General features: G+C 36.6%; 1 protein-coding gene across 3 annotated transcripts; it reads right to left on the bottom strand.

Moving 5' to 3' along the window:
- Nucleotides 1–547: 547 nt before the first annotated feature.
- Nucleotides 548–26,405, bottom strand: slco4a1 (solute carrier organic anion transporter family, member 4A1). Of its 3 annotated transcripts, none has more exons than XM_026199514.1 (12): nucleotides 26,222–26,405; nucleotides 11,885–12,460; nucleotides 10,994–11,366; nucleotides 10,108–10,198; nucleotides 8,808–8,929; nucleotides 8,602–8,713; nucleotides 7,604–7,758; nucleotides 7,241–7,493; nucleotides 4,439–4,601; nucleotides 3,334–3,509; nucleotides 2,592–2,805; nucleotides 548–2,362 (listed from the first exon to the last, which is right to left on the bottom strand). In XM_026199514.1, exons 2-12 carry the CDS (start codon nucleotides 12,290–12,292, stop codon nucleotides 2,195–2,197), a joined length of 2,235 nt encoding a protein of 744 aa, XP_026055299.1. In that variant the 5' UTR covers nucleotides 12,293–12,460; nucleotides 26,222–26,405; the 3' UTR covers nucleotides 548–2,194. The 3 variants fall into 3 exon arrangements, with proteins under 3 accessions (XP_026055299.1, XP_026055300.1, XP_026055298.1); XM_026199515.1 differs by having other exon boundaries at nucleotides 26,226–26,405; XM_026199513.1 differs by lacking the exon at nucleotides 26,222–26,405 and adding an exon at nucleotides 16,522–16,672.
- Between the last annotated feature and the right edge of the window lie 969 nt (nucleotides 26,406–27,374).

The raw sequence follows: 27,374 nt of genomic DNA, 5'->3' as shown, positions 1-27,374 counted from the left end.
CTGTGCTAATTAATTGGATATTGCATATGAAATTTATATTTAGAGAAAAAATAAAAATAAACCTGTAAAGTCTGATGAACTTGAAAGTGGCTAAATGTTTACATGGCTTTAGTACATGATTTAAATTGACCCAATCTAACTAAAGTAAGTTGACTCAAATAAGTTGATATATTCTAAATTAAAAACATTCAGTTACTGTATGTGTAAAATATATATTCTATATTCCAGTTAAGTTGTTTAATGACTCTGCTTTAAAACATTCGGTGGGGCCTCAAAGTTTGATGCTGTAGGCCTATTTAAAAATTCAGTTTTCACATTTATTTTAAAACTCAAAATATATTTTTAGGATTTTTTAGGAAGAATGTTTTATACAGATGAACAAGAAATAAACCGTGCACTTATATTCCTAGGTCATTAAAGCAAATTTGTTAATGGGTCTTTGTGTTTGTGTACATGAATAGACAGATAAACAGTAGTTAGGAATAAAATATGACTGTTTGTTTATGTTTGTTTTTGGGTTATTGCTTAAAACATCTATCGAAAAGTCTGCATGAAAAATGACTTTATAAAGAAAGTACCAAAACTTATTACAAGTGTTTTGAAACTGTGGTTAAAAATATAAAATAAAACAAAATACAGGAACAAATATCAATAAAGACAATAACAGGCCCACTTGCAAACTCCTTTTGTGACACAAGACACATTTCTTTTAAGTCATTGGAGTAAAAAATACACAAGAACCAACACAAATTCAAATACAAATATCATGTTACTCTTTGTTGTTGCATGTTCAGTTTCATTGTGCAAATCAATTTCCAATCATCATAGGCATTCAGCATTTGTCATCAGAGAGTTTATGTAATCCATCGAAATCCATCAAAGCAGGGAAAGAAAACAATGTAATAATAACACCAGACATCAGAAAAGAATACTAACAAATGCATTTAATAATAAATAAAAACTTCTACATAAATTATCATTGGTGAGATGGTTTAGTAGCACTTAATATAAGCAAATTAGGTTCATGTGGCAAATATTTGTTATTTTTTATTATTTGGATTTAAGCAGCTTGGGGTACTTTTATGTTAAAAAATAATAATAAAAATTGCTGCATGATTATTTTATGAGCAACCAAGAAAGTATCCTTTGAGTAATCTCAAAGTGAAGTGCTTTTCAGAAATATCCCATCTCGGGTGGTATTTTTCAACCTGGTATACAGTTACAAAAAGTTCATTTTGTAAACTTGTTGCCTCTTCATCACTCACTTGCAACTCTATGAGACTTCACACCTTGAAGCCTCTCTGTCCTGCTCAGTCTTGAGCTACAGTATTTTGGTACATTTTAAAATGTTACAAATATTCAGAATTTATGAAAATCAAATACATGAATCACAAGTCATACATGCTTTAGATGGTCTCAAAATGTGGACTAGAATTGTGTAATGTTGCATTGGTTTAATGGTATGTTGTTCAATACTGTACATGGTTCAGATGTATATTTCCATCAGTGAAGTGAGTTTAAAGTGCAATCTAGAGAGATTCAAGGGTTTGCAAGTTGAATATTTTAATGGATATTTTGTTTTTTTTTCTGTACTATCTCTTTCTAACTGTGCTAACTAATGCAAAACTCATTTTAAAGGCACAGTTTATAATTTTCAGTTTTTTTGTACAACTGAGCAGCATTTGAATTCACTATATTTCATATTTCATAACAGCTTAACACTTTATAACACCTGCACAGTTATATTACTCTCTTTCCATAACATTTATATTAAGTGCTCTTTTTCTATATCATCTATGGCTTTTTCTTTTAAAAAATGATCTAAATTGACATTTAAATTATATAAATATTATCAGTTTATACGCATAAATAATCTTTTGTCAAATTACAATTATGTTGGCTTTTGGTAGGTTCTGTTTATGTAACGTATATGCTCTGATTTCACCTTTGACCTTTGGTCATTTATTGTGACATAAATGCTTTTAGTCCTCATGTCTGGGTTGGTAACTCTGAGACTGGTGGGCCAATGACAGTATATGGGAACATATCACAAATGCATGTTGGGAATGATGTACAGCCAGCAGGAAGGGGCACAGTCAACAGTGATGGTGTTGACCTTATACACAACACACATGCACACAGAGGCGTACACACACACTTTGAGCTGAGGTGATGGTGTATTTGTAGACTGAGGTCATAATTTGGCGTGCCGGTTGGGAATGATCTCAGCGGGGACGTCTTTGATTGGCAGGTCTCTGGCCTCGCCCCCTCCCACATCTGTGCTCTCACAGCTGCTCTGAGGAGTCTCGGGGGGCGGCTTGTAGAGCATGGCCGCCAGAAAAAAGAAAATAGTGCCTAAAACCTGAGGGAAAAAAAGCATAGCTTAAGATTTAGCTTTTCTGAAACTCTTAAAACTGACTTGTCAACATACCGCTGAAGGCCATTTAGAGCTGCAAAATAAATGGCCTCCTGTGTTAAACTGAGAAGTCGGTTTCAAGAGTTTCATACAAGCTTAAGTGATTTAAATGTGGAATCATTATGAGTTTCTCAGGAAACATTTCTGCATACTTTTCAGATGTGTTTTTCTGTACCTTGTAGATGATGCCTGCGATGAGTGTATACTGGCTCATGTCTGAGTTGTGGTACAGGTAACAGGAGCCGTATTCCCCACACTGCTCCTCCCACAGCAGGCAGGAGATGTCAATCACAGAGCCGAACGCTATAGGCCCTGGGATCCCACCGAGAGTCCTTACTACAATCCACTGGATTCCAAGTCCAAACGATTTCTGACTGTCAGGAACACACCTGCAAGAGAAGACAATTACATTAGGCTATAAAGACAAACACCTGTTCTATAAAGTTAGCCATAAGAGATCCTCCTGTCTTCTGTACATTTGGAATGGAATACTACAGTAGCTTACTACTTAATAAACTTTTTTATTTTTATTGAAAAGAGTAGGTATTATTTTATAATACAGTTACGGCTTGAAACAGCAGTATGCTAATTTGTTGTCACATAACCTCATCACGTTTATTTAGCATTTATAATCCACACTACCATTCAAAAGTTTTGGGTCTTTTTTTCTTGTTATGATCACCAAGAGTCCAAGAATGGATTTATTTGATAAAAAATACAGAAAAAAAATGTGTTTTTAACTGTTTAAATGAATATGAACTTAAAAAACAACAACATTTATTTGAAATATAAACCTTTTCTAAAATTTTAAATGTCTTAACTGTCAGTTTTGATCAGTTCAATGCATCCTTGGTAAATAAAAGCTACATTTTCTGATTCCAAACATTTGTGTCACAGAGTATATACAGTGGTCATACCTGAGTGTGGCAGTAAGTGCAGGGATGCTGCAGAGGAAAGTGAAGAGGATGACGACGAAGAGGAAGGTGAGGAAGGCCGGCATGTGATTGCAGGATGACACACACCTCCCTTCTTCAGCAAAACCTTGTTCTCCCCATGATATATTCCCCACCACACAGCTGCATCCAGAAAACACCTATGAATGCATAAACGCACCAATACAGACAAATTCATAACCAAGAATAAGATGTTTGAAACAGTTGATTCACATTTATTTCTGAGACTTCTTATGAAAGATGACTTTTTCTTTACACCAAAATAGCGCATAATCGAAAACATTTATGCAGCTTCGTTTTAAAGGGATCCTCGGGCATAAAGACATGTATAGCTTAATATACCATAAATTATGTCTCTTATTGAAATATGTAATAGAAAACCCACAAAAAATGTATGTTATTTTAAAAAATCACATAGTTTTATACATATTTTGGACTATGGGGGGTGCCATTATTCTGATTATTCGGAGTAAAATGGTTGCATTCTGTCTGGGCCGTTTGTAAGCTGTTTCAGTAGCTGTGGTCCTCAAAAATCTTAAAGGCACCAGGGCTAAAGTGGAGAAAAAAAGCGGGTTTTTATGAAGTTTTATTCGTCCACATGCATCTTCCCATTATTTTCTCCTCTTCTTATCGCTAGGAAATCAGTGAAGTCCTAGATTGCTCTTGTTGCCCTCCGACTGAAAATTACACCCAAAAGCCACACAATGTGGTATTTTATCAGTATTTTATTTTTTGTGTTTACTTTCTAAGTTGTGTTGAGGTAAAAAGCGCCAGTAGCTTACTGAGTGCAACCATTCGACATCATCAATGCAGAATGTACTGTACACATAAAATAATGGCGCCCCCCACAGTTTAAAAACGATTTTTTATAATAACATACATCTTTCACAGGTTTTCTGTTATATATTTCAATAAGAGACATAACTTGTGTTATATTAAGCTATACATGTCTTAATACTCGGGGATCCTTTTAAAACTTCCGTGTAATATCGTGTTCTGAAATTACAATATGCCTTCATAGTACAAGCTCATAAATATCAATTCCGTGACACTGAGAAAGTCTGTGTACCTGTCTGCCTCTGGGGCTGTCTGTGTGGCTGAGGGAGCTACAGCCGGCATGGCAGGGAGAGAAATACATCACTCCATCCGCACCACACACGGGGTTAAACAACTCCTCAACACAGTGACAGTCAATGTTACAGACTGCGGTCAGATTGCCCAGATCTGAGAAGCTGAGAGGGAGAGGAAAGGATTTTAGTTTCGAATTTCACCTCAACCAATCAATAACACATTGTCAGTCAATCTCTTTGTTTCTGCTCTGGGTATTAATTTAAACCATTAGCTTGTCAGCCAAACCTCTTTAACCTAATGCGTTTACTTGGAGTCCCCCTGACATTTTAAGATACTGTAAGTTCATTTCAATTAAGTAAAACAATTGCATGGTCACAGTACATTAGTTAATGGTCACAGATAATTTGACATTTTTTATTTTTTAATTATTAGCTTTTCTTTAAACACACATATACTAATTAAATCAATGTGATAAATGAGCTAGCTCAAAAGTAATCTAAGAGTAGTGTGGTTATATTACCTAAAATGTGTAATGTAAAGGATTATGCTACAGACTAAAATTTTTGTCATGTAATTTGGAATCAGTAACAGACTACAATTTGTAAGTTACCTACCCAGCACTGCTTATAACTCCTGCATACGGTACATTAATTGACTTTTGTTGTTTGTATAAATATGACCTATCTTCCTGAATAAAGTTGAGAATGCATCAGTAATTAACCGATTCTCTGCTGATTCATTCTATCAGGTCTGCGCAGCAACAGAGCACCACTGAGTTGATGATCAGGATACAAAAAAAACTTCCAAAGATTTAGGGCCAGATTTACAAAACGAGACAAATTAGCTTTAGAGCACAATTCCATAAAAGCGCAGATGGAAGGGAAAAATTCTGCAGGTGATTTACTAACAATGCATACATTAAAGAACACAGACACAGCCAGATCATTTCCATAATGACCAGCGCAATCTACCATGAGCAGTGCCAAATATCGCCTGCTTTTTTGGGCATTAAATAATGGTGCAAATGCCAGTAATTTGATGAGTGCAAATGTGAGTAAATCACATTGGGCGATTCTTTTTAATACTCTCCTCCCTTTTCAGTGCTGACATAACAATTTTAACGGCAAAAGAAGGTTTGTGTTGGAGCAAGCTGTAAGTAAATCTAGCCCTATACAGGTGCTGCTAATATAATTAGAATATCATCAAAAAGTTGATTTATTTCACTAATTCCATCCAAAAAGTGAAACGTGTATATTCTATTCATTCATTACACACAGACTGATATATTTCAAATGTTTATTTCTTTTCATTTTGATGATTATAACTGACAGCTAAGGAAAATTCCAAATTCAGTATCTCAGAAAATTAGAATATCACTTAAGACCAATACAAAGAAAGGATTTTTAGAAATCTTGACCAATTGAAAAGTATGAACATGAAAAGTATGAGCATGTACAGCACTCAATACTTAGTTGGGGCTCCTTTTGCCTGAATTACTGCAGCAATGTGGTGTGACATGGAGTCGATCAGTCTGTGGCACTGCTCAGGTGTTATGAGAGCCCAGGTTGCTCTGATAGTGGTCTTCAGTTCTTCTGCATTCTTGGGTCTGGCATATCCCATCTTCCTCTTCACAATACCCCATAGATTTCCTATGGGGTTAAGGTCAGGCGAGTTTGCTGGCCAATTAAGAACAGGGATACCATGGTCCTTAAACCAGGTACTGGAAGCTTTGGCACTGTGTGCTGGGGCCAAGTCCTTTTGGAAAATGAAATCTGCATCTCCATAAAGTTGGTCAGCAGCAGGAAGCATGAAGTGCTCTAAAACTTCCTGGTATACAGCTGACCTTGCACCTCAGAAAACACAGTGGACCAGCACCAGCAGATGACATGGCATTGCAAACCTTCACTGACTGTGGAAACGTTACACTGGACCTCAAGCAACATGGATTGTGTGCCTCTCCTCTCTTCCTCCAGACTCTGGGACCCTGATTTCCAAAGGAAATGCAAAATTCACTTTCATCAGAGAACATAACTTTTGATCACTCAGCAGCAGTCCAGTCCTTTTTGAAGTGAGACGCTTCTGAAGCTGTTTGTTGTTGAAGAGTGGCTTGACACATGGAATGCGACAGCTGAAACCCATGTCTTGCATACGTCTGTGCGTAGTGGTTCTTGAAGCACTGACTCCAGCTGCAGTCCACTCTTTGTGAATCTCCCCCACATTTTTGAATGGGTTTTGTTTCACAATCCTCTCCAGGGTGCGGTTATCCCTATTGCTTGTACACTTTTTTTTCTACCACATCTTTTCCTTCCCTTCACCTCTCTATTAATGTGCTTGGACACAGAGCTCTGTGAGCCAGCCTCTTTTGCAATGACATTTTGTGCCTTGCCCTCCTTGTGCAAGGTGTCAATGGTCGTCTTTTGGACAACTGTCAAATCAGCAGTCTTCCCCATGATTGTGTAGCCTACAGAACTAGACTGCGAGACCATTTAAAGGCTTTGCAGGTGTTTTGAGTTAATTAGCTGATTAGAGTGTGGCACCAGGTGTCTTCAATATTGAACCTTTTCACAATATTCTAATTTTCTGAGATAATGAATTTGGGATTTTCCTTAGTTGTCAGTTCTAATCATCAAAATTAAAAGAAATAAACATTTGAAATATACCAATGTGTGTAATGAATAAATATAATATACAAGTTTCACTTTTTGAATGGAATTAGTGAAATAAATAAACTTTTTGATGATATTCTAATTATATGACCAGCACCTGTATCCAATAGTGATGGATTAAAACGGTGTCATACCTGTTGTTATGGAGCTCTGTCTGCAGGTAGGGGGCGTTGTAGTGGTTGTGTTTAAAGTTATTGTAGTATGGGGCAGTTACTCCTGCCATGGGCACATTAGGACAGTGTACCAAAAAGATGAAGATAGCCATCAGACTGACCACTGCGCACAGCATGCAGAAACGGATAATCCCGCGGCAGCGAAGGTTCAGCTTCTTTACAATGAAGCCACCCAGGAAGGTGCCTCCTCCACCAGCTGGTACCACCATATAACCTGGAATGAGAAGATGGAGTTAAAAATAACTCCGTGCAGTTGTTTATTATACGCTAAGAGTAATTTGAGCAAAAGTGTGTGGCATTGAGTTTGAGTGACGTGATTCTTACCAAACCAGGTTGCTGCCTCTGAAGCACTCAGACTAAACTGAGACTCTAGAAATTTGGGGCCAAACGTGGACATTCCAGCTATGAGCGTGGCCTCTGTGGCACCAGCGAGACACAGAAAGATGAAGGTAGGGTTCTTCAAAAGAAGCAGCACTGACCTTCAGTGAAAAATGATTATTCAGTCAGTTCAATGATTTCTTGCAAACAACACAACTTTCTGATATTTACAATGCAATTCCTTGTAAAAAAAAAAAAAAAAAAAAAATGCAATCATTAAATATTACTTGCAGATAATATTGATAACAGACTGTTCCTTAATACTCTTAAGTCAAAAACAGTTTTTAATATAACTAAAACTGGATTCATCTGAAAGAAGGAAGTCATATATGCCTAGGAGGCCTTTGTAAAACATGTATTTAAAATTATTCTAACTAGCATTTTCATGATGTTAAGCTGACATCTCTTGGCCAACTATTCCAACATTTCAATTTTATAGATATTTGTGTGTGGATAAAATACATAAGCATCATCTGACAGCATTGATTTATGCTTTTATTTGGGTCGAAAGAATGATTGATGAAATGAGGCAATTGTCTTTTAGTTGCCTTTGAATACTGGACAGAGGAGAGGAAAACAACTGAAGGTTTTAATGATATCTTGTGGAAACTTGCAGCCAAATGAAAACTAGCAACCTAAATGAAAATCGACAACCCAATAGCTCGTATGTGGCAGTTTGTTGGATCTTTAAAAGTAGTGTCAGTGAAAAGTGCTAATTTCCTGGATCCTTAAAAATCGACTCATCGCTCTGAATTCGCTGAACTTGCCAGACAAGAAAACTACAACCGCAGCTACTTCCCATCAATGAAGTGTCTGATTATAAACATGGCAGTACAGAACATGATAATAGATGGTGAAATGTGGTATATAGTCACACAAATATGGCTTTTAATACATTTGAAGGACCAGCAGAGGAAACAAGCCTTCCTCTCCCTGTTTCATACCTGGGCATGTCCTTTACTGTTTTGCCAAACTGAGGATCAGCTGCAGTGACCTGACTGCCGTCCTTCAGCTGGTGGGCCTCTGAGACCCGCATGGCCACATACCGCTGAGAGCCTACAAGATACAGAAAGTGAGACTGTTATTCGCACTAATACTATACTGTACTGCAGTCACTTGACTTATTTTAAATCGCGCTTGTGGGTAGCACCTGGTAGCTGTCGTGGATAACCCAGTATAGGCAGAGCGATAACCAGAGCTGCCGCTCCTCCTGCCAGGAAACCAATCCACCAAGCTCCCACCCACAGCGGATTTTCAGGAGTTAGCTCTGTCCTAAGAGAGATAGAGAGAGATAAAATGTAGCTTTAGAATGTGCAAAGTTTAGTATTTAAAACAACTTTTCATGTTTTTGTTATTTATATGGGTTTATGTCAGATTTTAATCTGTATTCTTCATCATGGAAGTCACAAGGTCTAAATCAATCCTAGTCTGTAACAGAAATTTAAATAGCATTTCTGCTATGTAGTTTCTTATTTATGTATTCATATTTTGTGATATTTATATTTTGGATACGTGCAGAACAGTTGTAAGTGGTCAGTGACAAGTTATATTTATATTAGTTCTGTCAAAAAAAAAAAAAAAAAAAAAAAAAAAAAAAAAAAAAAATATATATATATATATATATATATATATATATATATATATATATATATATATATATATATATATATATATATATATATAATATTAATAATAATAATTAGATGTTAAACATTTTCTGAAATGAATCACAATCCCACCATACATTAAAGATTTATATTGCAATAATTTCACATTCACTCTACAAACTAATGTAGAAACAAAAAGGTAGTGTATTTTTAATTTTTAATGGAATCTTTTTTTTTCTGACTGAATGACTGTATCATTGATACCAATACCACTGATGTCTCTAGGAATTTTTTTCCTGATATTTAACCAACGACTTTATAAAATGTTGACTATACTAACATTACAGTATAATTGAGAGCTATCAATTTTACCATTTATAAGACGTAAAAAATTTTAAAAAAATAATTTAAATGACCTTCAAACAATCTTCACATTAATCCATTATATATTTACCTGTGCCCTTCAGCAAGTAGGAAACATACAGAAATTGTATAAAGTTATCAAACACTAAATTCTAAATTAAATATTTATTTTCCACTTTTTCTTTTTTTGAAGAATTTTGTTCTTTGATTAACAGACAGCACAGCAGCTGGGTTATGAAAAGGTTCCAATGGTGCGAAAGGCCCTTATTGTTTCAGGGTTCAAATAATAATTAGATGCAATTCAAATACTTAACACTAGGAGTCTGACACTTGTTAAAACCTCTTATGTAATGCTGTATATTACATCTGTGAATTACAGATAAATATGGCCTAAAAATTTACTTTTTCATTTTGCGTGAACTACTTATTTGAATAAAGTGAAAGATGAAATGTTTATTTTCTTACTCATTGGCCACTTACGTTTGGTCAATTTCTGTGTAGATGTTGAGAAAGAATCCACCCAGCAAGTATCCAGCCGCAGGTCCTACAATGGCAGCTGTGTAGAAGATCCCTTTGAAAACAGAAGAAAGCATATCAAGTCTTTGTGGCTCCCTCCTCTGCTCCCTCAGTTATATGAAAGCTGGTCTACTGTAGATCTACAAACTGATTCATGTTTTTGATCAAAAGACACAATAAGATGCAGTTTGTGTGCCTATGTCTGGAGAGGGGCAAACAGGGTAGCGATTGTCCTCAATAGCCTTTGAAAACTGGACGTTGGGGAAAAAACAATAGAGGGAGGTTTTATTGATGTCTGAGGTGGAAACTAGTGGCTCTCACTGATAACAACAATGAAAATTACTAGGTGTGTCAAAGCCTGAGTGGGACAAACTGACAGGGTTCAGTGAGGGCAAATATCAATTCTTGAGTGTTTTCCATGTAATGCAAAAGATAAAAAGATTTTAGAATATATATCTGAATGCTTGAGTACTTTTGAAATCGGCTACACATTAACAAACAAAACCCTCAAACAAAATCAAGTCTTATTAATACAATAAATGGAATTTAATTCCATTTTAGTGCTTCAATTGAATGTCAACAACAATAAGGCCCTAGGAAATCTGTTTAGTTTTTTGCCCCAAATTCTGATATAATTTTTCAAGATTCCGGGTTTTTATCATCAAGAATTGTACTGATCAATTACATTTTATAGCAAAATAACCACTTAATCAATCTTTAAGCTAGTGAATGTTAGTTGATGGAAAAGGTTATATAAATGTAAAAATATGGAAAATGGCCAAGCAGAACAAAGTTTCCAGTATCAGCCACAGTACATATTTTCATGTTTTTATGGCGTCATCACACTCACCTATATATACAGGTGCGTAGTTTGACTTGACATTCTCATCTAGGTAGGTGACCCCGAGGGTGTACAAAGGGGTTGCTCCGACCCCGTGCAGAAACTGGCCCAGCATAAAGATGTAACGATAAGCTGAGAGCCCACCTTCCTCGCCGACACATGCCTCGGTGTGATTGGCTGAGCACAGTCCCATACGCTCCGGGACTCTCACCTGATAAGGAGGTGTGGTGAAGTGGGGCAGGGCAAAGACCAGAGAGCCCAGTGCCATGATGAGCACTCCCCAGCCCAGCCATCGAGGCTTATGACCAGTACCACCAAAGTAGCTCACGAATGTTAGACACACACAAGCAGCAATGTCATAGGAGCTCGCAATGAGTCCCGCCTGCAACGGCAACCCAAACAACACAATGTGTTAAAAATGCTGAGGTGTACATAAATCCAAATTTGAATAGTCTATCCCATAATGTGTGAGTCTATTATTACCCATAAACCATTGCAAGATAGTTTCTTCCCTGATTTAATATTCAATTTAATTTATCAAAAGTGACAGTAAAGACATGTATGTTACAAAATATTTCTATTTTAAATAAATGGTGTTCTTTTGAACCATATATTCATCAAATAATCTTTAAAAAAGGAGCACATTTCCCCCAAAAAATATTAATATAAAATATTAATAATAAAAAAATAACAAATAAAAGTAACAATGAAGACTGAAGCAATGACTAATGAAAAAACTAAAAGCTTTTCACAAGAATAAATTAAAATGGTTTAAAATAGATTAAAATGGAAAACAGATATTTTAAATTCTTATATTTAAAATACAGTTACTACAGTATTTTACAACTATATTATAGTAAGTTATTATACAACTATACAAATTACAGTTTATAACAGAACCTGGTAGCTGCGCAGGTCGAAACGTCTCTCAATGGAGGTGATGACAGTGTTGATGAAGCCATTGATGATCATGCCCTGGAGGAAGGAGGCCACACAGAGGAAGAAGAGAACCCAGCGTGGGGTGTTGAAGGTCTGGATACACCGTGGGGTCAGAGCTCCCCATCCACAAAGATTCTCAGAGTCTGCCGGAACAAACTTCACCCCATTGGGCGGCTCTATGAGGTCAATCCCCTTTTTGCCTGTGTTGTGGAGTACAGTGCAGGCATCTCCAGATGAGCCTCCTGGAGCAGAGCCCTGGGACTCCACTGGGCTGGGAGTGTCCAAGCTGGGACCCAATGGACTGTCATGTAGGACCAAGAGCTCTTGCTTGGAGCTGAAAGAAGTGTCATTGTTCAACAGGTGGGGCATGGCCCCAGTAGGGAGCACAGTGACAGACTTTGTGAAGAGTAAGAAAACAAAACGTTTCCACAGGAAACACTGATTGGAGTGATACGATAGCAGTCTTTGGAAAAAAGATCCCTTAATGGAGTTTCTTACAGTTTAAACTGAAGTCATACAGATTAAAAAAAAAAAAATCTGCAAAAAAGAGTGAGAAAGAGTAAGTTAGTTACCAACTTAAGTGAAATTACAGTAAATCATTTAACTCCAAAAACAAATCTATTCAAGCCTGTATCCACCACAAAAAATATAATCGTGACTTTTCATTTCAAGATTTGGACTGCTCACAATTCTAAGAAGATATCAGAATTTGAAAGATATAAACTAAGAAAAAACTTTTTTCTCTCAAAGATCTGAGTTTGAATTGTGCAATTCGGACTTTATTTTGAGTTATTCCATCACAGAATAATAAATAAATAAATAAATACAAAATAATAATTGTGATTTCTTTTGTCTCACAATTAGGGGTTGATGATATGTGTTTTTTGTGGGATGATGCTGATTATTTCAGATTAAGATCGATAACCGATATTTTAAACCGATATATAGAAATGAAAATAATGTCAAAATTAAGAATAACAAGGGCTCTGACAAAATCATTCTGAATTTCTAAATTCCTTTAAATTACTTTATCGGCAAATTTATTTTGAAAATGTCTGATACCAATAAACATAAAGATTCTTTTGCTGCGTTTCCACTAAAATTACCCGGAACATTTGTACCAGAAATCTTTTTTCCCCCCAGACTAAAGCTGAAGATCTTTGCCCGAACCTGATGGGACCCATCGGGACCCGATGGGTTCGGGCTTAATTTCTATCATCTTAAGCGGGCTCGGGCCGGGCTCGGGCTTGCGCTCTGGTTTGCGAGGTAAAGATGCGAAAATGAATGCTGAGCAGGTGTAACGGAGGCTTGCCTCTGGTGATTACGTTTTGGTTGCACCAGCAACTAAAGCAAACTCTGAGGTGTGGAAAAGTTTTGACCATGTTTATAATGAGAATAATGAGTGAATAATGACACACCATCAGTGAGCGCAGGAATGCGCTGAAGACATCTACAGTGGATTCAATCATTTTCCTCCACAAAAACATGTAGACCTAGCCTAATCGCTGTAAGTAAAGGTTTTTCAAATGATAACTAAATATTCATTGAGTCTTAAATGCATAATGTTGACAGAGTATTTACGTTAATGTTGGCATTATTCTTTTATTAAATAAAGCAAATCCGGCGGAGCCTTTATCTTAATTTCGTTATTGCCAAATATCCATCTTAATTTAAAATTTATCTTAATTTAATTTAAGCCTATGTCTAGAATGCTGAGATGTTACGATGTCACAGAGGACTTATTTTATTTCTTTATTCCAACTTCCAAGTGGTCTAGTCTATGTTAGTTATGAGTAAATTATGTTAAAACATAAATAAATTACTCATTGTTGACAAAAGGCAAAAGAGCTGTGTGCGTGCGCACATCTGAATAATGTCGGGCTGTAAACGGGTTCGGGCTTTAAAAAAGCTTTCAATCAAAATGTACTTGTCGGGCTCTGGCCGAAACCCGTTCGGGCTCGGGTCCTGTCGGGCCTAACTTTTAAGGCCCGAATACAGCTCTACCCCAGACCTGTTGCTTCCTGCATTTCCACCGCGGTCTAAAGTACCGGGAAGATTAGGCAAATAGTCTGGTGACGTAGGTCTGTGCGCGAATACTCAATACAAAGTACGTTGATTTTGGACGTGCATCCTCGGTAGTTCAGACTTTGTGCATTCGACTCGGGAGTGTTTTGTCCGCAATGACGCAAATCCATTAATTCTGCATACAGCAGCGTACTTGATAACACCAGTCAGCTTGCCTTGGCTACTTCAATTTTCCTCACTATATATTTAAAATAAAACTAATAGGATATCAAATACCACTGCCTCCTTTCCTTTTCATTTTAACATAATAATAGCCGCAGAAATGTAGTTAGTTAAGGGAAATGTGTATATGTACAGTCATTACAATGAAATGAAATATTATATAAATTTGCCTTTTTTATTTAAATTTTTACATACAGACCAAAGATTACCTGTTAGATTTACGCAAAACTAATGCTATTTTATGTTTAAGCACTAAAGAGACATCAGAGCCAGCGGCACATATCAGAAGGTCTAGCCAAGGTGAGGCTGCTCTTGGTGGATACATGATCACTGAGCTCTCGCTGATTGTGTGGAGCTGACCGTCTGAGATCGGCGAAACACATTTTTAAGTAGGCGCTGTCTTTATGAATAAACCACAGATTTGAGTTTTAAACAACTACATTCTCGCCTAAAATACTTTTAAAATTACATTTCATGACACAATAACAGTAATATTTTGAAAATGATCCGAATAAATGGTGGTTGAAATCACAATGCTGCGTGAACTCAAATCAGGATGTTTAGCTCCCAAGTCCCGCCCCCAAAATTTCCGGTACTTTGTAAAAGTACTACCTCGCCAGCAGGGACTTTCTGAGGGGCATTTTTTTTACCCCGAACTTTATTTAGTTCCTGGTTCCTGCGGTGGAAACACACAGAGTACCGGCCCAAAGTCCCTAGTTCTTGGGTAAAGTTCATGCGGTGGAAACGCTGCTTTAGTATCAGCGCAGATAAATGGCCAGGCTAATAATCGGTCGACCCTTACTCACAATTCTAACTTATTTTCTTAGAATTGCAAGCTATATTCTTCAAGTTATATTCTTCTCAGAATTCTGAGTTTACATCTTACAATTCTGAAAAAAAGTATCAATTCAGAATTGTGAAAAGAACAGTCTGAATTATGAGAAAAAAAGTCACCATTACTTATTAATATTATTATTATTATTATTATGTTGCAGAAACAGCTTCCATACTCTCTCAGAAAAAAATGTGCAAAACCTGTACCTATAGAGGCACAACAGCTTGTCCTTGTCCCTTAAGGGAATGTTCTTCACCCCTAAAGGGTTCATTCATAGTAAATACCATGATGGTATTACTACCTTAAGGATACATATTAGGACTTTTAGGCACTAATATGCACCATTTATGACAGTGTACCAATTAAAAGGCATAAAATAATTTATCTTTATCCAGTGAAGTCAACCGTGACTTCCTAGCAGACCACAAAAACTTTAATGAACAGTGATTAGTTCTGCATGCCATCTACAGTCCAAAAAACACTCTTTTGGGACAGACACGCTGTTGGCAGGCACAGCATGTTAGACTCACACTGTGCTCTCTGTGGCAGAGCCTTTATGTCACCTTCTCCAGAGTGCGGCAGACCTACGGTAGCCCACAGGCACAAGACCGTTAGGAGATTTTGAAAATTGAAAATTATGTTTAAATTTATGTTGCACAAACACAGAAGTTCCACACATGGAGGGGTTAAGCAATGCTGCATTCATTCATTACACATGTGCTACACCAAAAGACTTGTATCAAAATTTTTTACTAAAAATAGCTGTACCGTTACAGTCTGAGTTGACATGAGAGGGTATTATAATTAATTCCCCAATGTAGTTGATTGGACCTAAATGGTCTTAAAAAAGCATACAAATACAAGGTGAACTATTTTAGGCAAGCTTTTACCTATGCAAGATCATTAAGTGATTTTCAAACTTGTAAGTCTTCAATTGTATAAGATCAATTTAAGTTAATAAGCTGCAGACATACAGTACATACTAGGAAATATATGAAACTGAATACTCTATTTGTTTGCACTTCCTTCAAACTTTTGTCAATTTTTAGATATAGACTTACTTGTGTGTTGGTTATAGTATAGTTCCTTGATCCTGCGAACAACTGATTAACTAAAATAAATTTCCTTGTACATGCAAATTAACCCGGCCAAACATCTCTGCTCACATTCAGATTTAATTTTTGACATACTTACTAGCAGCTTTGTGATTCATGCATTGTAAAATAATTTATGACCCTTATCTGAACAAAGTTCAAAGTTTAAAGTTCCCACTAAAGAATTGCACCCATGCAAAATATGAGACAAATGAAAATGATTTTCTATTATTGCACTTGGCAGATACTTTAATCCAAAGCAAGTTCCAGTGCAATAAAGTTACACTGTACATTTTATGAGTACATGCATTCTCTAGAAATAAAACTTAGGACCTAAATGTCACAAAGCATAAAAACAATACATACTACAGCCAATAACTGCATTACAGTTGTAACACTAAAAGACTAGCAACTTTGCCTACCTCGGTTCCTCAGATACTTCATTGGTGTAAAAGCGTCTGATAGTTTGATTGTGCAAAAAAACTGAGAGAAATCAAGCAGCTTATGAGACTAGAAGCAAGCAAGACAGCCCCAAAATGGGGAGTTACCTTAGCCTCTCACTCCTTCACATCTATCACTGAAGCAGCACAGTCCTGCCCACTGTAAAAAAATAAATAAATGAAAAATCACGTGTGGCCAAGTATGGTGACCCATACTCGGAATTAGTGCTCTGCATTCATCCCATCCAAAGTGCACTCACAGCAGTGAACACACACCCAGAGCAGTGAGCTGTCATGTTTTACTGCGGTGCCCAGGGAGCAGTTGGGGGTTCAGTGCCTTGCTCAAGGGTACCTCAGTTTTGGTATTGAAGGTGGAAAAGTATACTTCAAGCACATTCACTGCCTCCACCTACAGTCCCTGCCAGTACAAGACTAGAACCCGCAACCTTTGGGTTACGATTCCAACTCTCTAACCATTAGGCCATGACTTCCCAGTGGGAATGCCTAATGGTATCTACCTGAGATACAGTAGGGCTGTGTATTGCCAAGAATCTGGCAATATGATACAGGGGTTGCGATACGATATGTTGCGATACTGTAAGCAAGGCGATAAATTGGGATATTTCTAATTTTAGGAATAGTATATATTCTAAGAAAAGCTTTAAAGAAAAACACACCACCATATGCAAACCTTACGCAATAAATAACGCAATAAATAAATTTAAAAAAATTGTGCAGCGACGGATTGATAGACAGCTGCTGTCAGAGACGATAAAATAGAGAGTGACTGTAATGACGCAAGTAGCTTTGCAACAGAGCGATCATTTGAAGTAGAGGACTTTTCTCCCCCACTTTCACCTGAAGTGGAAACTGCTTACGTCACCTGCCACTGCTTACGTCACTTGCCACCGCAACATCCAATAGGAGAAATCACCTGCAGTAGCCACCCTTCAACCTGAAGAGGGCAGCACTCAGACATTTTTACACCATATTTTGTAAAATTAAAACACTTTATACTCAAATGTCGTAAAAGTTAATTGAATCAATGAACAGCACTAATAAAGCCCAATTCTTACAGATAAAATTCTTAACTAAAGAAAGTTGGTTTAGGGTTTAGTTACTCTTTAAAAGTCTGTAAAAGTGACTTTGTGCTTCTTTGGGATGTCAGAATCAAGCAACGTTCATTTGCAGAACGCAAGCTTCTAGAGGGCACATAAATCTGAAGTATTTCCACTTGTATTTATTTTCCGTGTGGAATCGCTGAAACTGCGACTCAAGCGCCACACGAACTGCAAAAAACGCCCTCAAAATGAGAGAAAGCTGCAGTCGTGGGGCGACCCTCCCACCTGCTGTGCCCAGTACGAGCCTCTTTACACGGGTCGCGAAGTGATGGAACCGAGGCAGAGCGAGCTCCACAGTCCCGCTGTGGATGTTACCACAAAAGCCCAAACGTCGGCACACTTCAGCTTCGTACACCGAAACATGAACTGGGACAAATCTTTCGCCCTCCATTACTAGCAGTGATCTACTTTAACGCTAACATTAGTGACGTGCTCTAATGCTAGTATTTCCTGTCACTCAGTATTTGTACAGAGATGAAGGCTACCATATTGCTGTCGGAAAATAAACTCAAAACGAAACTGCCATGAATCTTGTATGATTTCTTTTTATTTATTTTTTTAAATGTCAATATTCCTTTTAAGAAATGATACAGTATCGCCAAACAAAATATCGCGATACTCACGTGTATCGATATTTTTTTTACACCCCTAACATGCAGTATGATGATCAGCACCTCAGGAGTCTCTTCTTAACTCATCACACTTAACAATTTATGAATATATTTATCTATCAAACCAAAGATGAAGAAGTTTAGTTTATGCTGTCCCAGTTAACAGCTTTCTTCAGGTATTATAGTTTCCCAATAACACTTTCCACATGCAGAGAAACAGAGCATTGCACATTGGTGGATATAATGAGATGCAAACAAGAGTTTTCTAAATGCACAAGCTCTTTATATAAACCAATATGCCGAGTGTGATCACATTTTCTTTCAGTTAATCTTAAAGAGAACAGGAAATTGAACAAACAGCAAAACCAAAATGCATATCCTCAAACCAGTATTGTCAAAAAATTTAGGAACTGGGTCTATGCTGTTGCAATCCCTGGTTTTCATTTGACTCATTAAGCATGCATCTATGAATAATGAACACATGGTTGAAAAGCTGTGGGGTTACTATAGCGTTAAGAGGATTGGTGGTGCAGCTGAGACTGTGTGAGCGAATCATTTCACAGCTCTGTCTTCAAAAGAGCTTTGGTTCATGCTTTGTTACAATGAGATTAATAATTAAAAAAAAGCCTTATTATTTGTTCTTGTATTCTATGAACTCTTTCATTTCTAATTTTAAATGTGTGATCAAAGGAAGGGAAAGATAACATCAGGGAGAGCTTTAGAGTCTCAGGGTGGGAACACGTGTTTGTTGTGGAGTGCAGGTTCCTTCCCTTTTCTTTGTACTGCGATGGATGGTCATACGGTGAGATATGAATTACACAGAAAAAAGGAACAAGGAAACAAAGCAAGACCGCAAGAACAGCACTTTAACTCTTTTTTTAGGATTTATGGGAAGGAAACATTATCTATAAAGCATTCATATCTATTTTTAAAAATTGCATAATGCTGATTTAGATGCTCAGTACGAATGGTTAATCTGAGATGTGTTTCTTACAAAATGTAAATAAAAAAAAACCCACAAAAAAAACAGCCCTTTGTATTTCATTTATGCATTTGGCAAACACTTTTATCCAAAAACATTGTATTCAAGGTACATGTTTTATCACTTAATTTGTGTATTTATTGGAAATCAAGCACATGACATTCACATTGCAAGCACTTTTTCTCCTGTGTGAGTTACAGTACAAGAGGACTGTAGGAGTAGGAGCACATTTGTATCAAATTTGTTTCAAATAGTTTAAGTACACTAAAAATAGTGTAGGATTTACTTTGAAACAATTGCTAGTGATTTCCACAAACATTTAAAAAATGGAACAGCATAATCTGTTAAATAAAACTTGAAATTTTAACATAGAAAGATTTACTCCAACAATCTTAGTTTTATTTACAATTTTTTAAAATATTTTGGTAACACTTTAGATCAGGGAACACGTTCACTATTTACTAAGAGTTTTCGTTCAATGCTTTCTTAAATTGCTGATTATTGATAGCAAGTGAAGTAATTATGTTTATGTATTGGGCAGGGTTAAGGCATATCAACATGGTCATGCACAATGAAGCAAAAATATGTGCTTTATATAGTAAGTACAAATAAACAGCTAATATCCTAGTAATATGCATGCTAATAAGCAACTACAGGACTTCAAGTGAATAGTGTTCCCATTTACAGTGTATCAGAGCTGTACATTTTAATTTAGTGTAATTAATTATATTTGTAGGTCAGTCAGTAATATCCTTATGTTTAATAATATGGAAATACAAAAATATAATAACTTTTTCTATGCTTTTATCTGTCACAATAATGTATTGCCTACAAGGCTATTCTTAGCTAAATTGATGTATTTAATTGTGAATAATTGAATTAATTAACTAATCTGCGAATACATATACAGTAATTTATTCATTATTTACATGTATTCATTTAACCAAAGCATCTAGACATACAGTCAGACGATAGATAGATAGATATTATCCTGTTATCCTGCACTATGACTCGCTGGAAAGCTATAAAACTCAATATAATTTGGGAGATAACAGTTAAAGCGAACTAGCTTTGTGAGGCGATTTTCTGAACGGGCCTCTACTGTTGCGACCATTAACTACTTTGTGTGACTATGAAATAAATAAGAGATTTCATGTGCAGTGTAGAGAGCTTTGTTGATTATAAATGTGAGATTGCTTAGATGAGTGACATCTTTTAATGATTTTCAAGAGAGTTTATAAATATGATATAATACAACAGTTCAATAAATAAGTAGTTAATATCAAGTGGCTAACACTATCTGACTATAACACTATTGTCTGGTTTAGCTGTATTTCTTCATCAAAAGTAGTTTGAAACATTCAAACTTCAGTCCTGAACGAATCAGCTGTTCAGGTGAATCAATTGAATGAATGATTCAGTGATAAAATCATTGACTTTTTTTTTTTATTTGACATAAAAGATGACATACTTTCAATAGAGTAAGAAAATGTCATTACAAATGTACAACCTAAATTCCACTGTAAATCACTTTAAGGAGTCAAATATCACATTGTAATGGGACAGCTACGGTAATTTTTTAAATCAAATTTTGGATTATTGATTAGATTATTGATTGGATTATTCCACTGAACAAGGAAATAATCTAAATAATACCTGCACTCAAATCAGCCTCTTTATAAAAGACCATCTTTCTATCTTCCACTGAGACTTGCATTATCAGGGTTCTGCTGCATGTCCTTGTGGAATGCAGTCTAGACCTAGTGATGTGATGAAAACAGACAAGGGAAGCCTCTGACCCAGCAGCGAAATGCTGATCTTACTCCATCGTGCATAGATATGGAAACCATTTAATTCATGCATTGACCACAGAGGGAGACGCATGCAGCATACATACAGACATGCAAATATAAAGTCATGCATGCAAAACAGGTAACCAGGTCAAACTATCAGTTACAAAACTATGCCAAGTCCTTACACAATATGCTACTGTATCTACTGACCTGAACCTGTTTGGTTGGTTAGATGAATGCATAGATACTGTAGATGATTTACATCTGTATCATTTGCTGGAGGTGTGTTGTATATGGTGTGCTCCTAGAGTCATGCATGCAGACTAGGTGTCCCATATCTCCAGGGGCTTGTCTCATAATTAAGCTGCAAACGTATCTGTTCATAGGTTTAATCAAGTGGAATGAATGACCTACAGAAGCAGCCAATCAGTTTCTCTGCTCTCCAGGTTTCGCCTCTGGCACAGGAATATGTAGGTTAACAGACTGTCATAACAAGACAGCAACAACTAGCTTTGCCTGGATTGCAGTTTGACCAGAGGAGTAAAAAGTACTAAAAAATTTTACTCAAGTGAAAGTACAAGTACTCAGTGAAAATTTTACTCAATTAAAAGTACAAGTATCTGGTCAAAATCATACTTGAGTAAAAGTAAAAAAGTTAAACTTTAAATTGTAATCAAGTATTATAAAAGTGGAAGTACTTTTTTCTGACAGACAAAACAGAAGAATGGTTAAAGGGAGAGAACGAAAAAAAATGCAATGGCACAGGTCAAACCTGTATATTTAGTTCAACAACAACAATTAAAATGAAAAACACACACACACAAATAAAAATAAAATATAGGGAAAGGGATTAAAAAGAAACTCCATCATTTCCACTCTCATGCCATCCTTTATGACTTTCATTTATCAGATGAACACAAACTAAGAGTTTTAGAAAAAAGAAAAAATCTCTTTACATAATGCAACTGTATGGGACATCCAAAAATGACACTTCAAAAACTATACACAAAGAGAATATGACAGTAACTCATGCAACCCCTGTTAATGAATCACTGTCTTCTTAAGTGAAACGTTTTTAAAATAATAAACATATTTTAAAATTAAATTAAATTTAGTAATAAATTAATTTATTGGGTCATTTTATTTTTTGCTACTTATGGTTATAAAAAAATAAAAAAAAGTTCTTAAAATGTTATTATTTGCTTCCCTAAAATTAAGCAAAAGGGAACTATATATGGTAACAATAAGTGAATGTTCTGTGGTTGTTGTGTAGACAAAAAGACAACTGCTCCTTTAGCACCTTCACTAGACTACGTTTACAAGCGCACGAATAATGCACAAACAAGATCGAGTGACTAGTTTAAACGGCTGTATTCAGCTAATAATAAAAAGAAAAAAAAGGACAATTATTTTTTTCTTGACTTTGGTTGTAAACTATTTGCAAGATTTCAGTTTGACGTTATAACACAATGCATCATGCTGTATTTATAAGGATTATAAAAGTATGAAATGCTCATATCAGACAGAATAGGTTACTGTTATTTTCTTTATTCTGCAAAGAAGGAAATGCTTTATTAGAATAAAATAAGGAACTGCTATAAAAATAAAGATTCCTTTAATTTTGAACAGTTGCACAAAATATCTGAAAATGTAGCACATAAAATGTAGTCAATATTTACAATGAGATTCTCTTGAGTGTTAATTGTATAGATGAAACCAGATGACTTCTGGGACAGCTGACAATGGGTGAGACAACGGGAGGAAAAGAGAACAGAAAAGCTGTGGCTGTGGACACTGAAAAGAGCTGATGGGCGGTCAGCTACACCTCCGTAAGAGGAATCTGACACTTCTGGGAGGGGCCGGAATGGAGAAAGACTGAGAAAAATTGCAGATATGAAAAATCTGACATGAGAGGCAGAGAGGAAGATAACTGCGTCCCGAGTCAAAACTCCGTTGCCCCACCAGATCCTCATCACCAAATGACAGACCGGAAGACACTGCATGAGGAGAAAGACACTAAAACAGCCCAAACATGTTCAACTGACTTATGATATCAGAGACTTTCATCTTTTCCCTCGTGGGCAGGTACTGGATTTTCCAATGACCACTACAGAAACTGCTCAGATTTGTCATGTTAATAAGCAACTTCATAATTCAATCGATTTATAGCAGTTCTTTGTAAGCTGTTTTAACTACCAACACAGTGTTTTTATTCTTCCTTTTAATAGGCACCAGTCCAACCCTATGAAAGAAGTTAACTGTTTACTTGATTTCTCCATCAGCTAAAACTTGGATCGGATTTAGTAAAGAGAGGAGTTACTGTGAAATACAGAGAGAGTTTAGACTCTGATTTAAGACAGAGCTTCTCGTAAAGCTTAATGTAGACGTTCCAGGATTCCTTATAAAAAAATACAAATAATGGAGTAGAAGGGCACAGAGTGTCCAAGATTAAAATGTGAATGGTAAAGCAATGGTACTGGTCACTCCATCTTGAAATAGATATTTAATAGATATTAAATTTAATAGAGATTTAATATATAAATAGATATTTCTTAGGGCTGAATTTAAGTTTTTAAAAATTCCAAACTCGTCAAATCACAAATACTGTCAATACAAAGTACAGTCTGGCTGGTCCTGTGACAGGTGCGACTTATAGTCCGAAAAATATGGTAGTTCAGTTAAGAAAAGGTATCAAATGGCCCAGTGTGTTCCTAATATGTCCAGAACTTCCTTGCCATACTTCCATTTTATACAACATACAGATACAATCTACAGTACATCCTATATGGGCTCTATAGGTAGCAGGAAGGAAAACCCTTTGTTTGCTTTCCTATATGATGTATTTTACAATTCTTATTGGATAATCCATGGCACCACACCTTACAATGCAACTATATAATGTATGTAATAATAAACTTAATAAAGAAGTTTGTGAACAGACAAATTGGCTTCACGTTCATAATTCTTCCCATGGGCCCATGCAAGGACTAATAATATTCGGACGACATCGAATTTTTCAGGTGAAATATATTATTTTAACACTAATATTAGCCAATGGCTAATAAATTCTTAGATTTTACACATCAGTGTGAGAGTTGGAGGCTAAGTATAAGTGTAGCACATATATTTTCACTCGCCGAACACTCTGACTGAGCTCTTCAGAATTTCACTCGTCATTAAGCGCTTTGTGCTGTTTTTTTTTTTTTGTTCGTCTGAATAGATGGTCAGTGCACCTGTATTTGAAGTACCATAAACTCTAGTGTGAAGGCGCACAACTTGCCCTCGTTTTGTCTCAAACACAGAGAGAGAGAAAATTGACGCACAACAAGTGAATTATATTCTTTGACGTATTTTTCCTGTCAAATAACGGCGTTTCTTTGGAATTCTTCAGTTTTTAAGAACTGCCAGGTTTTTCAGTAGTGGGCGGAGCTAATTCACAAATGGCAATCTCATTGGCTGGTGCTCACCTATTATCGTCCCTGCTTTAATTTCAGCAAATCAGTAGAGGGAACAAACAAAATTAATGATTAATATTCATGAAGCCAGAAGCTCATTAATCCTTAGTAATACTTTGTGAGTTTTATAGTTCATATTAGTATCATGATCTTATCTTATCTTATTAGTTGCTTATAAGTGGTGATAAGTTTATGTGCAAATGACAGAATGAAGTGACATTCAGCCAAGTATGGTGACCCATACTCGGCATCCAAAGCGCACAAACCTGGAGCAGTGGGCAGCCATTTATGCTGCAGCGCCCCAGGGAGCAGTTGGGGGATCAGTGCCTTGCTCAAGGGCACCTCAGTCAGGATATTGCCAGCGGGAGATTCAAACCCTCAACCATAGGGTAAGGAGTCAAACTCTCTAACCACTAGGCCATAACTTTCCCAACTCTGAATGACCAAAAAAGCACCACCATCGGTCCAGTTAAAATCACTAATATTCATTCAAACATGGTTATCAAGTTTATTTCTTATTACTAAAGTTTTATTATTAAAAAATACTTGATTATTACAATGCCTGTCTGACTGACGTTAGGAGTGTACTTTCAGATAATTAAAAAACTGTGTCATTTTACATTTAATATATATAAATGCTAAACTTTCTTCCCCACCATCGTTTCTAATCTGTATATTACTGCAGGTGCGCGTCACGTCATTCATGACAAGCACCTGCGCACTTTGGTCAGAGAGCGGTAACAGCCTACTGCGATAAAGGTGTTTACATGCCTGTTTCGATTAAAATCAGCGTACGCCACCTATATTAATACGATTATGCTTGCTGCGATTATGAGTTTAATCGCATTATTTAAATCGAAGCATTGCGTTTACAAGAGGTAAAGTTTAATCGCAATATTGCCAAAATCTCATTAAAATCGCATTAACTGATGAGTTCAGGTCCACAGTGGCACGTGGATTTGAGATTAGGCTACTTGCTTTAATCCCAATTACCGGTCCCATGAATGTGTAATTCTAATAGGCCTATAGTCTAACAAATGAACAAATATGAATCATCATATTTTTCACGTTACATCTAGGAAAGCAGAATTAAGTGATGGCAATTCCGGTTCGGCAGATTTTTTTGAACAGTTAATTTTTTTAAAACGATTCGGTGGTTCTATACGTCACCAACCGATCAAGACCGATTGCGCGATCTGGTTCAAGAAAGAACGTTTCCTTCGAAACTCGGACATCGCAAAATGTTGTCCTCAAATAGCCTACCTGATGGAGACTGCACTGATGCCGATCAGATGAACCAACGGTGAAATATTGTGCACCCCTACTGTCATACCTTACGCCCATACTGAAGCTTTTTGAGGTTTAAACATCACTGTAACATAATATACTATAATAGCGTTAAAACGCTAATTTAATAGCGTGTGTGAACGACCTGTGAGTGCCTGCACTGGCATGCTGGATAGCTACATGTGGAGGAAATAGCTAACGTTACGCAGCACAGACTCATTTATGAGTCTTTGTCGTCTGCATTGCACTTCATGTCTGAGCATTTAATACAGTGTAATAACCAGACCTACCGTTTCTTCGGCCATATGGCTGGCTGTGGTTTCAGATAGACTACTGTCTAGCCAGTGCTTCTGTATGCATGCCTTTACACACCGTTATCATACTGTTCATTCATCATTGTCTCAACATGGAAATATCATGAAAGCTAACTTACTCACGTTCTCACGCTACTGAGGATTTAGACTCCATTTCCGACAAGTCTTGTCATTTCGTTTCACGTTAATTCGTGTATATTGTCTCTACCAGCGTAAACCCATAAATAACCGCTTAAACCGGAGCTGTTACAAAATGTTGAGCTCTCAGATTAAGCAGCTGTCACCCAATGAGAATCCGCCCCCCATGGCGTTATGCTGCTGGACCAATAGTGTCATCCGTAGCCTATAACCGCTGAGTACGTGACAACTGTCTTTACCGCGCTCTTTATCGCAATAGAAGCATCCTCTGTAAACCGGTAGGTTTGGTTTGACTGGTGCATGCAGCGCAGGTGCCACGTTTCATTCATATTTTTTTAATGCAAAATTAATAAAGTCTAAACACTAAAAAAATAAAATGAAGTGTTTTTAGAAGGAATATGAATTAGGCCTACTTTAATGTGTAGCGTATGGTAATAATATGCTGTTATAATTTATTAATTTCATTTAGCCTGCTATTTAGTAAATAATAATAATAATAAACCTATTTTATAAAGCGTCTTTAAAGTGACTTCTCATAGCACTGTACACAAAATAAACAGCACCAAAATTATAAAATAACAAACAACAAGCAAAAGCTTTTACAGTTTTTCTCAATCCATTTGAGGCATTTCTGTATAAATACAGCCATAAATACACTCCAACCAATTCAACTTTACTGCAAAATTAAGCACTGCATTTATTAAAAATACTAACATCAAAACAACATGTATTTCTCTAGCAATTGGGGGCAGCTGTGGCCTAAAGGTAAGAGACTTGGACTAGTTACTTGAAGGTCACCGGTTCGAGTCTCGGTGCTGGCAGGAGTTTTGGGTGGGAGTGAATGAAAGCTCTCTTCCACCCTCAAAACCCATGGCTGAAGTGCCCTTGAGCAAGACACTGAAGCCCCAGTTGCTCCCTGGGTGCTGGATCTATAGCTGCCCACTGCTCTGGGAGTGTGTTCACTTCTCACTGCTGTGAGTGTGTGCAGGTGGATGGATTAAATGCAGAGCACAAATTCTGAGTTTGGGTTACCATACTTGGCAAATGTCATGACTTTCACATACTCTGATCGATGCACAAATACACTAATAACAATACATGTTTGTAAAGGAGTTCTTCAACAGGGAGTTTTGT

This window comes from Carassius auratus, chromosome 23 (genome assembly GCF_003368295.1).
Source record: "Carassius auratus strain Wakin chromosome 23, ASM336829v1, whole genome shotgun sequence".
NCBI classification, from domain to species: domain Eukaryota; kingdom Metazoa; phylum Chordata; class Actinopteri; order Cypriniformes; family Cyprinidae; genus Carassius; species Carassius auratus.
The sequence above is the reverse complement of the archived record's forward strand: the minus strand, read 5'-3'. Positions and strand labels throughout refer to the sequence as shown.